The following is a 12,571-nucleotide window of genomic DNA, read 5'->3' as shown; positions in this document are numbered from 1 at the left end:
GGGTGATCACTTGACCTCCTTTGGTAAGATAACCATTGCCTCTGTAATCTTGGTAGGTCACTGGGCAGCCGAAGTACACCCTTTGCTCGATACCCTGGCTACTTTGGGATGGGACGCCTTGGGATACAAAGAAAATCTATATCACTGGCTTATTTCTCATGGCTCAATTTTGGGCTTGAAGGGGGTGTCGAGCTAAAAATGCATTGCCTAACTTAAACAGCCCCAAAACATGCTTAATTAATCCTAGAGAGTTACCGTGTCCCAAATGCAAAACCCTAATTTAGGTGCCCCAAACTTTCTATAAATAGGCATACAGGCCACCACTCTCCCTCAATCTTGTTTTTGCAAGTTTCAAGAGCCGTATCTCTACGGCCCACACCCCGTTCGTGGAGGACATCACGGTCAAAGCTTCCCCCAACCATCTGCTACAATCTAGCACCTAATTCCAGCCTTCGCTTCCTATCTGTAGCTATTCACCTACTATTTGCTGCTCCATTTGATGCTGATGTCAACATTTGATGCTATCGCCATCAACCTAGAACTATCACCCTGATCTCCTCTCTTCTCAGAGTGCTGTGTTTTCAGTTTCTAGCTGTCGCCCTAATGTTCTCTCACCTCTGTTTGCTGTGTTTGCACCTAACAAATGTCATTAAGATTTTCTCTCTCCTCCAGTGCCGTGTGCATCAAATCCAACCTTTCTTTGTTGCGTTTGCTGGTGTCGACACTCAGAGGCTACCTTTGCTCCAATTCGAGATCCATTCGGAGTACGACACACTCTCCAACTCATAACCTCTGTCTTGATCCAATACAAGAGTTCGAGGTTTAGTATTCACTGCATAGTGTGTTTGTTGCATGAGCACGGTATATTCATTATTCATTGTAAGAAGCTGGGAAGAATAAGGATTTAGTGTGTGAATAATATTGATGATATGCCATGTCACACTGACATTGGTATAAAAGGAGAGGGCATTTAATTTTTCCTATCTTTTTGACACATTAATACATTATTGTCATTCTCTCTCACCTTTCTCACAGCTTCAATGGCTTCTCTCTTTCCTGTCTTTCTCTCTCCTATTCTAGTCTTTCTCTCTCCTCACTCTATTTCTCTCTTCTGCACTATTCTCTCTTCTACAGACTTCTCTCCTCTTTTTCTCTCTCTAGTCCACTTCTTAACAAGTGGTATCATAACATTGGTCTTTGATCCATTTTTCCTTCTATTTTCAATCCTATTTTCTCCATCAAAAATCAATTTCAGACAAGTACTTGACAAAGACAATGACTAGTGGAGGATTACAAACCATCTACAGTTGGCAAGAGACTACATCTGGAGATCTTCAAGGTTAGATATGGCAAAGTATGGCTTAAGTAGCAGGTCGTCATCAAAATTTCATACAAAATTGGAGGTAACGAGGGTAAAGGAGAGTTAACCGGGCTTAGTTTGGAAACAAACTATGGTTACTTTGAAAAGAGAGGGTTCTCTTTCCCCTTTCTTGAAGCTTCCTGCAAGTTTCATGGAGTCTACCATCAAGATGTGTTCATATCTCTCAAATCTCTACTCTTCTTGGCCAAGCAACATATGGAATAGCTTCTCTGCTTCAAGATCTACAAGTTGATTACCCATTTGACAGAGATGAGCTCAACAATGGAGCCAAGAACAGTCCCATGCAATTAAAAAATGACACCATTACTTGTATGGCAGCCGATTCAAAGTCCAGAGTGATCACAGGGTTCTTAAGTATTTCCTTACTCGGTCCAATCTTACTCCGAAGAAGCGTAGGTGGGTAGCTACACCGCAGAATTATGATTTTGACATCACTCATACAAGGGATAAAGACAATATAGTAGTTGATTCTCTTTCTCGTATATGGGCTTGCAAAGTTTCAGCAATGACTGAGTTGCATAGTGACTGGATTGAAGAACTGCAGGAGGCTTATCTTTTGGATGAAAAGCTCAGCCATATTTTTCAGAAATTACAGCAAGGTCTCATGAAAGAAAACTCGCATTATCAACTTAAAAATAGCCTTATTTGGTTAAATGGCAAGATTGTCATTCCTTCTACCTCTTCTTTTACACGGAAAATTATGGAGAAACTACATTCTTCGCCTTTAGCTAGACACCTTGGAGTTTTCAAGACCTATAACAAGATCAACAAAAGTTTCTATTGGAAAGGACTGTGGAAAGACGTCAAGGACTTTGTCATGAGGTGTATGCCTTGTCAGCAGAATAAGAACAGCACCCTTAAGCCAAGTGGTTTGTTAGAGCCATTACCCATTCCTACAGGCAAATGGATACACATTACCATGGATTTCATTATTGGCTTACCTACTACCAAGAAGGGATGGAATAGTATATATGTGGTGGTGGATAGACTCACCAAGGCTACCCATTTCATTCCAACTAAGACCCAGTTTACTACTTCTCAAGTGGCCAGTCAATTCATGGAGCAGATTTTTAGACTACATGGATTACCGCAGGTGATTGTTCATGATAGAGACTCAAAGTTCATGAGTAACTTTTGACAGGCGATATTCACATCTATGGGCACCAAAGTGGCTCCTTCTACGACCTATCATCCACAAACTGATGGACAAACAGAAATGGTAAATAAATGGTTAGAGACTTATCTTCATCGTTTCTACTATGATGTCCAAAATTCATGGGATTCTTGGTTACACTTGGCTGAGTTTTCCTACAACAACTCTATTCATGCTAGCATTGGAGTTTCTCCTTTTGAGACTATGTATGGCTATAAGGTTCCCTTACCCACAGTCATCTTTAATGAGAGAATAATCCTCATGGAAAAGAAGAGTTGGAAAGAATGCACCGCCTTCTTCAGCAATGTAAGATGAATCTTAGGAAAGCTCAAGACCAAATGAAGATGTATGCTGATGACAAGAGGCGGCCTTTAGAGTTTCAAGAAGGGGAATTGGTATTATTGAAGGTGCCCAAGCATAGAAACATGAAACGGGGAACGGGAACGGGGAACGGGGACGGGGACGGGAACGCCAAACCTAGGGAACGGGGACGTGGAAACGGGAACGGCATTTAAAAAATCAAAATTCATGAAAAATTTGTAATATTTCACTTATAATCCATATGGACTCTGGAGTGTTAAAACTTAAAACCAAGGTATATAATCCACAAGGACAAATCATTTTAAGTTTTAACTTTAAGATATCATGCATTATTCTAAAACTACTCATTAAAAATTGAATTGCAACTTACAAGGCTCAAGAGGTAAGCTATTCAATTATAAATAATAAAATCCATAATACATATGCCAAAAATCATAAATGATAAAACAATGGACAATGAACTAAACTTTAAAGTCTAAGCTAAAAGAGCATGCCTATGGTACCATTGCCAAAAAACTTAAAAGATTACAAATATGAAATTGAAGTCTAATCTTTGAAAGAACATGCTCATTGCCCCAAAAAAGACTACAAATATAAAGTCTAATCTCTAGACTGAAGCAAAATGCCGCATGCCAAAATAGCCCAAAGGGCAACTGCAAGACTGCAAGACTCAAGTACAAATATAATATCGGCATGGCACAACTGTCAACAGCCCAAGTGTCACAATGTCATCAATGATCATAATATTATATATAATGTAAATGTGTCATGACTCTGTGAGAGTGCGCAAAGGAAGAGGAAATACGAACACGGAGGGAGAGAGAGAGAGAGAGAAAGCAGAAAATAAGGAAGAGAAATCTGCACTAACTGAAATGAATGCTGAATACACTGAAATGGACTGATCAGTCCCTGCACGCAGCCAACAGCGTCAGTGAGGGCACCAGATCAGGCTGATGATGATGGCAGCACCACCACGGGGGAGGAGTGTCGGAATCTGCAAGAAGACAAGTGACCAAGTGGGGAGGGGGGCTGCCAATAAATAGGCAACGGACAGTCGGAATCTGCAAGAAGACAAGTGACCAAGTGGGGAGGGGGGCTGCCAATAAATAGGCAACGGACAAACCCTAACCCTAACCCTAAAATGGGCGCAAACCCTAAAAGTGCCCTAAAATGGGCGCCCCACAACAGTGACCAAAAAGTGGCCGGGCAGCCAGTGGCTGCCTACTAAAAGAGGCCAAAAAGAAATACACAACCTAAAACAGCCAGTCGAGAGTGACTAGCCTCCCCCATCATAACACATGACAGACATGTCAAAGCTCCTAATGTCCTCGTCTGACTCAGACTGAGGCTCACAGGCAGGAGATGACAAGGCATGACAAACATGACTGCTAACACCCCCTCTTAGATCCTGGATGTGGCTGAAGGCCAAAGAAGAAATAGATCCTGGGGTGACAAGAGGAATGCCAATGTCGATGAAGTCCGTCGATGTAGACTGCCGCTTAAGGAGCTCCTCACGATCCTGGGAATCCCCCTCTAAAACACTAGGGGCCAGGGAATCCACAGCCACATCACCGAGATCGTCCCCCTCTAAAGGGATGGGGGGTACGAGGGAACCATCGGAGGAGAAGGTGGGGGATGGGAAGGAACCTGTGGAATAGAAGGTGCATAAGCGGGAACGGGTGTAGCAATAGACTGCCTCAAAGGACCCTGCATCAAAGAAGGGGAATGGAGCCTGTAAAGCCCAATCTCCTGCCAACCTGTAGATAAGACAGCTCCTATAAGAGAATCCTCAATAACAACGGCATGCTCGGTGAAGATCACTCGTGTGCCAAGCCTCGTAAGGCCATAAACTGAGAGGAGGGGAAGGCCCAAATCCGGAACATGTAGGGCCTGTGAAAAGGAGCTCGAAGGTCGGTCGGTAAACAAAGGCAATGTGCCAACACCACTAATAGGCACCAATAAAATGTCACCAACACTGACTGAACCCTCTGATGGACTGAGATCCTGTAACAAATCACCTCGGGGAGTCATATGACTCGAAGCACCACTGTCCACTAACCAAGGCTGCGCAGAAGACACTGCAGCCACGGAAGAAGAATCCTCCTCCAAAGCATGGATATGAAGGAACACTGACTCATGGGTAACAGCTGGTGTAGAGGTAGAAGAAGGCTCCGTTGTAGATCCACCCTTCACTCCCGGACGAAGGTGAGGGTACTTCCAGCATTTCTCCTCGGGATGTGTCCCTTTCCCACAGTGTGGGCACTTCGGTCTCTCTGAATCTGAGTCAGAGCCTGAAAAATTGTCCTTCTTCTTAGCCTTTGACTTCTTCTTCTTAGCTCTGATACCATGTGAGAGTGCGCAACGGAAGAACACGAACACAGAGGAGAGAGAGACAGCAGAAAATGAAGGAAGAAAATCTGCACTGACTGTAATGAATGCTGAATACAAAAGTGTGGACTGATCAGTCCCTGCACGCAGCCCGAAGCGTCAGTGAGGGCACCAGATCAGGCTGATGATGACAGCAGCACCGAAGACGGAGGAAGATGACGGAGTCGGAGTGTGCACCTGCCAAAGGAGGAGGGAAGATGATAATACAACTGACTGGCAAGTGGGAAATGGCTATAAATAGCCAAAAAACCCAAAAACTGGCCGACCTGAAATTTGAGGCCATAAATATGTCCGACCAGCATTTAATGCTGATCCGACCAGCATTTAATGCTGGTAAAAATGCCAAGAATGCTCAGAAAAATCCCGGTAAGGGTGGACAATGTCCGGCAGGTGAGGCAGGCTGAAGAATGCAGAAACTGCCCCGGGAAACGCACATAAAATCCCGACTAGAGGAGAAAATGCACTGAAATGCAATAAACTGAGTGCTCTAGAATGAGCTACCTCCTCCGTCAAAACAAGTGATAGACAAGTCAGAGCTCCTAAAGTCCTCATCTGACTCAGACTGAGGCTCACAGGCAGGAGATGACAAGGCATGACAAACATGACTGCTAACACCCCCTCTCAGATCCTGGATGTGGCTGAAGGCCAAGGGAGAAACGGATCCTGGGGTGGCAAGAGGAATGCCAAGGTCAATGAAGTCCGTCGATGTAGACTGCTGCTTAAGGAGCTCCTCACGATCCTGGGAATCCCCCTCTAAAACACTAGGGGCCAGGGAATCCACAGCCGCATCACCGAGATCGTCCCCCTCTGAAAGGGATGGGGGGTACGAGGGAACCACCGGAGGAGGAGGTGGGGGATGGGAAGGAACCTATGGAATAGAAGGTGCATAAGTGGAAACGGGTGTAGCAATAGAATGCCTCGGAGGACCCTGCATCAAAGAAGGGGAATGGAGCCTGTAAAGCCCGCTCTCCTACCAACCTGTAGATAAAACAGCTCCTGTAAGAGAATCCTCAATAACAACGGCATGCTCGGTGAAGATCACCCGTGTGCCAAGCCTCGTAAGGCCATAAACTGAGAGGAGGGGAAGGCCCAAATCCGGAACATGTAGGGCCTGTGAAAAAGAGCTCGAAGGTCGGTCGGTAAACAAAGGCAATGTGCCAACACCACTAATAGGCACCGATAAAATATCACCAACAGTGACTAAACCCTCTGATGGACGGAGATCCTGTAACAAATCACCTCGGGGAGTCATATGACTCAAAGCACCACTGTCCACTAACCAAGGCTGCGCAGAAGACACTGCAGCCACGGAAGAAGGATCCTCCTCCAAAGCATGGATATGAAGGAACACTGACTCATGGGTAACAACTGGTGTAGAGGTAGAAGAAGGCTCCGATGTAGATCCATCCTTCGCTCCCGGACGAAGGTGAGGGTACTTCTTCCAGCATTTCTCCTCTGGATGTGTCCCTTTCCCACAGTGTGGGCACTTCGGTCGCTCTGAATCTGAGTCAGAGCCTGAAGAACTGTCCTTCTTCTTAGCCTTTGACTTCTTCTTCTTCTTCTGTCCTCCCGAACCTGCAACAAAGGCTCTAGTGGAGTCGGATCCACTAGCACTGACCTCTTTGAGTCGCTCGTCATGCTCCAAGACAAGCGGGGATAGCTCCTCCCATAGAAGCTTCTCACGGGTCCTCGATGTAAGAAGGCTGGTGTAGAAGACATCAAACCGAGGCGATGGCAGCTGAGTCAAAAGAATCATAGCCATGTCTTCAGAAGATATCGTCCGACCGAGGGATGCAAGCTCATCCCTCATATCCTGTAATCTGTTGATATGGTCCTTCATGGAAGGACTATCATCAATAGCGAGCATCCGCAACTTCTTTTCGAGAGATATCCGGTGGGCAAACGTCTTCTGTTGATAGAGAGACGCAAGCTTTCTCCACACATCTGCTGCAGTCTTCAACCTGTGAACATGAACAAGGACAGAATCCTGCAAACTCAAAAAGAGGAAAGATCTGGCTCTAGAATTGAGCCGATCCCATAAGGCTGCACGATCCATAGATGTCCCATCTGCGGGATCCACCTTAGGCCAGGGAATAGGAACAGAAACAAGCTCCCAAAGATCGAAGGAGTCCAAGATACACTCCACCTTGCAGGACCATAGAGAAAAGTTGGAGCCATCCAACCGGTCCTCTTTGGGCAGTTGAGGAAGTACGGGTACCTGTACAGGGGGTACCAAAGGCTGCATCTTCGGCCCACTGGAGGAGGCTTGCCGAGATACATGAATAGAAGGGGGATGGGAAAGAGGAATAGACTCCGGACGATGGTCCTCGTGATAGAAATCACGCCTCCGTTCAGATGAGTGTCGAGACAAAAGCTCGTCATCTGAGTCATCAAAACCTGTAAACTGATGATAAGACATCTGCTAAATCTGCAAAACACCAAACACCAAAGAAAATTGTGCCGATGCCGAAGAATGACCACCAGAAGGGTCACCAACCACCAGAAGAACACCAAACTCCAAGAAATCAGGTCGCCTATCACCAGGAGGTGAAAACGCAGCTGTGTAGGGCACAAAATCCGGAGGGAAAGTTGCCAGGCACCAAAACGCAGCCAAGAAGAGAAGCGCCAGCTGGAGAAAAGCCGCCAGGAGGGAAAACAACCACCTTGGATGCAAAACGCAGCCTGTAGTGGAGTCGCCCAGCTGAAGAGAAGGCCGCCCAGCTGAAAACGCAAGTAGACAGGGGCTGGTTGATGACGTGGCAGCCTCTGGAAGGGGCTGAGGCAGCAAACACAAATGTATAGACCACCTGGAGGGGCCGCCTGGCTGTTGGAGAGAAGGGGGGCAGCAACAGATGATAGGTGTGGTGTCTCTCCAGTCGATGAAGACCTCCGTGCTCTCAGTTTGGCTCTGATACCATGTGAGAGTGTGCAACGGAAGAGGAAATACGAACACGGAGGGAGAGAGAGAGAGAAAGCAGAAAATAAGGAAGAGAAATCTGCACTGACTGAAATGAATGCTGAATACACTGAAATGGACTGATCAGTCCCTGCACGCAGCCAACAGCGTCAGTGAGGGCACCAGATCAGGCTGATGATGATGGCAGCACCACCACGGGGGAGGAGTGTCGGAATCTGCAAGAAGACAAGTGACCAAGTGGGGAGGGGGGCTGCCAATAAATAGGCAACGGACAAACCCTAACCCTAACCCTAAAATGGGCGCAAACCCTAAAAGTGTCCTAAAATGGGCGCCCCACAACAGTGACCAAAAAGTGGCCGGGCAGCCAGTGGCTGCCCACTAAAAGAGGCCAAAAAGAAATACACAACCTAAAACAGCCAGTCGAGAGTGACTAGCCTCCCCCATCATAACACATGACAGACATGTCAGAGCTCCTAATGTCCTCGTCTGACTCAGACTGAGGCTCACAGGCAGGAGATGACAAGGCATGACAAACATGACTGCTAACAGACTCATGTATCATGAGACTCGTGATAAGTAAGCTAAATCAAAGATCATGATCATGATCTGAGGCTGCTCTAGCCACTCCTGAAGTGCCAGCCTCATCATCATGTGTACCATGAATTGCTGAATCTCCCTCAACATCAGCATGTGTCTCCTCTTCTTGCTGCATCTCCCACTCTGTGAATGGATCAGGCTTTGTTGTCATACTGTTACATAACATCCTCAAATTAGCACTAACGAATACTAGATCGTTTTCCCTCTCCACACCAAGACGGTTCCTCTTCTTTGAAGCAATGTGAGCGTAGGTACTCCACAATTGCTCCAAACAAGAGGAGCTAACTGACTGACTCAAAATACGGATGGCTAGTTGCTGCAACTCAAGACCATCCGAACCATAGTCCTCCCACCACAAAGCTGCCCCAATCTTACAGCGATCCTCCTGTGCATCCCCACAACCAAAAGAACCCCGAAAGGTCCTATAACATGGAAGCTGATCTCTGATCTTTCGTCTAGTGCCATGATCAGGCACTAGACGAGACAATATAAGTCTCCATGCATCCATAACCTCAGTGTCATTCTCCTGACCCTTGCCTTGGAACTCAGGATCCACAACAAATGCAGCTGCATGCATGGGTGAGCTATAGGAGTTCCACCTCGTCACAACTAAATGGTGTATTTCCTCATACGCCTCATCATTTGGTGCCAACTCCTGCAACTTTTCATTCAGCCTGTCCATAGCCTCATATACCTTACCAATGCAAGGTTGCATAGCATCCATAACCCTCAATAAATGTACAATGGGTGATACCATAGCATCTATCCGCTTTACATCATCCCAAAAAGTGGAGTTATTTGCTTTCTCCAAGCATAAGATACCTGTAGGAGTATCTGCCAATGTTGATGAGGTAAACTCATCACTAAGAAATAACTGCCTCAAGGCACCACTGCATTCTCTTAACCTGCCTAGCATCAAGAAGTTAAAGGCAAATCTGGTATCAGAGTATTTTAAAAGTGTCTTCTTCGACCGCAAAGAGAAGTGATGGCGAAGAAACTGGTGATTCAAAACAAAGCTAACCATTTGAGCTTCTTGCTCTATGACAGGTGCAATCCATGACAGGTTGCCAATATCCTTTAGTAGGTTGTTCAAGCAATGAGCCATACAATATGAAACTGTGATATGCGGATAATATCCCTGAATAATAGCACCTGCTGCCCTATTTGCAGGCTCTCCATCTGCAACAAATCCCACAACATGCTCTGGGCCAATAAGCTCAACACCTGTAACCCACTCTGCTGCAAGTACATCTGCTGACTTTCCTGTCCCTGATGCATTATGTGAAGATATGAAATACATTTCTCCACGAGAATAAGCAACCATACCATGAATGGATCGCTTGTATGTATCACTCCAACCATCAGCAATCAAGGAAACTCCATTTCTAGCCCACATGCTCTTTCTAGTCACTGCTGCTTGCTCAACAAGGCGCTTTTCCTTGTCGAGCAAAGTGGTGCGTAAGGTCTCTGATGATGGAGGTACATACGAAGGGCCATACTCACCAATCTTCTTGCACATCAATTTAAAATACTCTGACCTGGCTGCACGAAATTGAATGTGGTCATGATAAAAAAAAGTGTGCCACTGATGTATCCACCTCTTCCTTCTTTTTGGGATCCCAACTAGCATCAAGTGTGCTTTGTCTACGTGCAACATATGGCGTTGTTGATGCCATGGCCGATGCAATGCCTGCAGTAGGTGTGGAGGTAGCACTTCCTGATACTGACCCTACTCTAGATACATTTGATGGGGATGGTGTCACAAAAGTTGCAGGGTCAACTGCAACACGTCGTGGTCTAGATGCAAGATAAGCTTGTTGACCTGCTACACGGTCACGAAGCTCCCTTTGCTTCTCCAAGGTCACATTTGGAAAAAACTGCACCTCTGAATTTGGCTCATGTAGGAGATGAGCTCGGACCTGATTATGCATAAATATTAAAATGGAACAAGTGGCAATTGGTAGTCCATATTCTAATATTTAAGGAACTTGGAAAAAAATCAATAAAAATTTGAAATACAAATGCTCGGCTCAATGGATTACCTTGTTTGCTCCACTAGTTCGCTTGTATGTGCAAAGCTTGCAAGTCCATGGTCGAGATCCTCCACCACTCAAAGGGCGGTCAGCATTTACTTCTTCCCACCATGACCAATCATCAGATCTTCTTCCTCGACCACCAACCCGACGAGCGGGGCGGGAAGATGAAGCCATTTATGATTTCAGGCTGAAAATTGAAGATTCAAGAGTCGAGAGAAGGAAAAATTGTAATGACCAAATTAAGCACTACTTATAGCAAGCATTCCATTCATATAATTTGAAAAATACGAATGTTACCAAATAATCTTGGACAACAAACTCTTGGTTTGGCCTAAAATCTGACACCTTTGTGGTATTCCTTTAACTTCTATTGAAATTGGGTGAAATACATTGAGATTTGGCTCCAATCTTCTTCACTTTCCAATGTCCCTTTCAGTCAAAAATGACCAGCAAGCATTCAAACCGATTTGCCCCTTGATCTAACAAGGGATTGGCCTCCAATTGATCCTTGGCTAGTCAAAATGAACCCCAAATCCAATTGGGATGGCTGGTTTCCCGAAATATCTAGCAATTTCTAGAATTCCAGCCACTAATTCCAAGTACTAAGCCTTCAATTTATTGGCGCGGAACCCAAGATGGCTAGTAAACCCTAATTTCTACTATAAATTATGGTTTACAGCAGCACACGCTTTGCTACCTGTCTTCTATGGCTGAAATCAGCTGTAAATGGCTGAGAATAGCTGAGGAAATGGCTGTAGATAAGAGAGAAAGCTAAGGAGAGAAATTTCCGATTTTTGTTGCAAGAAGCTACTCAAATCTGCTGATGCCAGCAGAGAAATAGCATTTAATGCTATCGCCAGCAGTCTAGAGGCATCTGATGGCTATCATCTAGTCAAAATGGAGCTGCCAGCAGCTAAGCACCCTGGGCTTGGACTGTCTTCTCCTGGCTAGAATTGATTAAAAATTGTAGGCAACCTACTGTAACAACCTTGCTCCTCTCTCTCCTAGCCTTCACCATCCTCTAACTGGTTGGAATGAGGCTCAGCCAGCCTCCAACATCCTTTCCTCACTTGCATGGGCAAGTTTCGCCCAGTGGCAATCTTCCTAATGCATTTTCCGGCCATTAAATTAATTTTTGGATTTTAATAGTTCTGAAAATCAATCTCAAGCCTTGTCCTTGGCCAAAAAATTGAATGACCCATCCATAATTAAATTGGCTAGGCTACTTTGACTCCCAAGTGATCTTGAACATTAATTAGCCTTTGAACTAGTATTAACTAATTAACTAATGCCTAGTTCCTAATGTCACCACTAACATTTAATGGCTAATTAAATACACAAAGCCCAAATTGCCACTAGGCACCACCTCATACCTAACCAATATAACTTATTATAACTTTTGCCTTTGACATCCACTCACTTCTTGGGGTCTTGGACCTATCATTGAGATGTAACTGACTTACACATCATGTGTGCACCTCACACGTGTCTATTTAATTAATATCTAGGCCAAATGCTAAGCAAATCATCAAAAATGCACATCCTCGTGACATCACCTACCATCTATCTAAGCTTCACAATGGAAGCACATGGGTGGATAGAGCCATCTTGTATCAGTCTGTTTGGAGTTAAAGGAATTTCAGTTCTTCTCTAAGACAATCACTAAATGTAAAATGTCCCTCCTTTCAGTGCCCTTTTATATTCAGCAGTAACAGATTCTGTGCATATTTGAGCATGGTCCCAAACCCTCGGCCCGATTAACCTTTCGTATGCTTGCA

General features: G+C 45.1%; 2 protein-coding genes across 2 annotated transcripts in view; both read right to left on the bottom strand.

The window, feature by feature from the left end:
• Window positions 1-12,571, bottom strand: part of ABC4 (UbiA prenyltransferase family protein) — a 76,861-nt gene that overhangs the window by 63,112 nt on the left and 1,178 nt on the right. The gene's annotated exons all lie outside the window — the stretch shown is intronic.
• Window positions 8,747-10,291, bottom strand: LOC148014975 (uncharacterized). The gene has a single exon (XM_087666036.1). The coding sequence runs from the start codon at window positions 10,274-10,276 to the stop codon at window positions 8,747-8,749; it is 1,530 nt and encodes a 509-aa protein (XP_087522162.1). The 5' UTR covers window positions 10,277-10,291.

This window comes from Lygodium microphyllum, chromosome 24 (assembly GCF_053477565.2).
Source record: "Lygodium microphyllum isolate KBCC chromosome 24, Lygodium_microphyllum_v1.1.10, whole genome shotgun sequence".
In the NCBI taxonomy this organism is placed as follows: Eukaryota; Viridiplantae; Streptophyta; class Polypodiopsida; order Schizaeales; family Lygodiaceae; genus Lygodium; species Lygodium microphyllum.
This window is presented reverse-complemented; position numbering and strand designations above follow the sequence as displayed.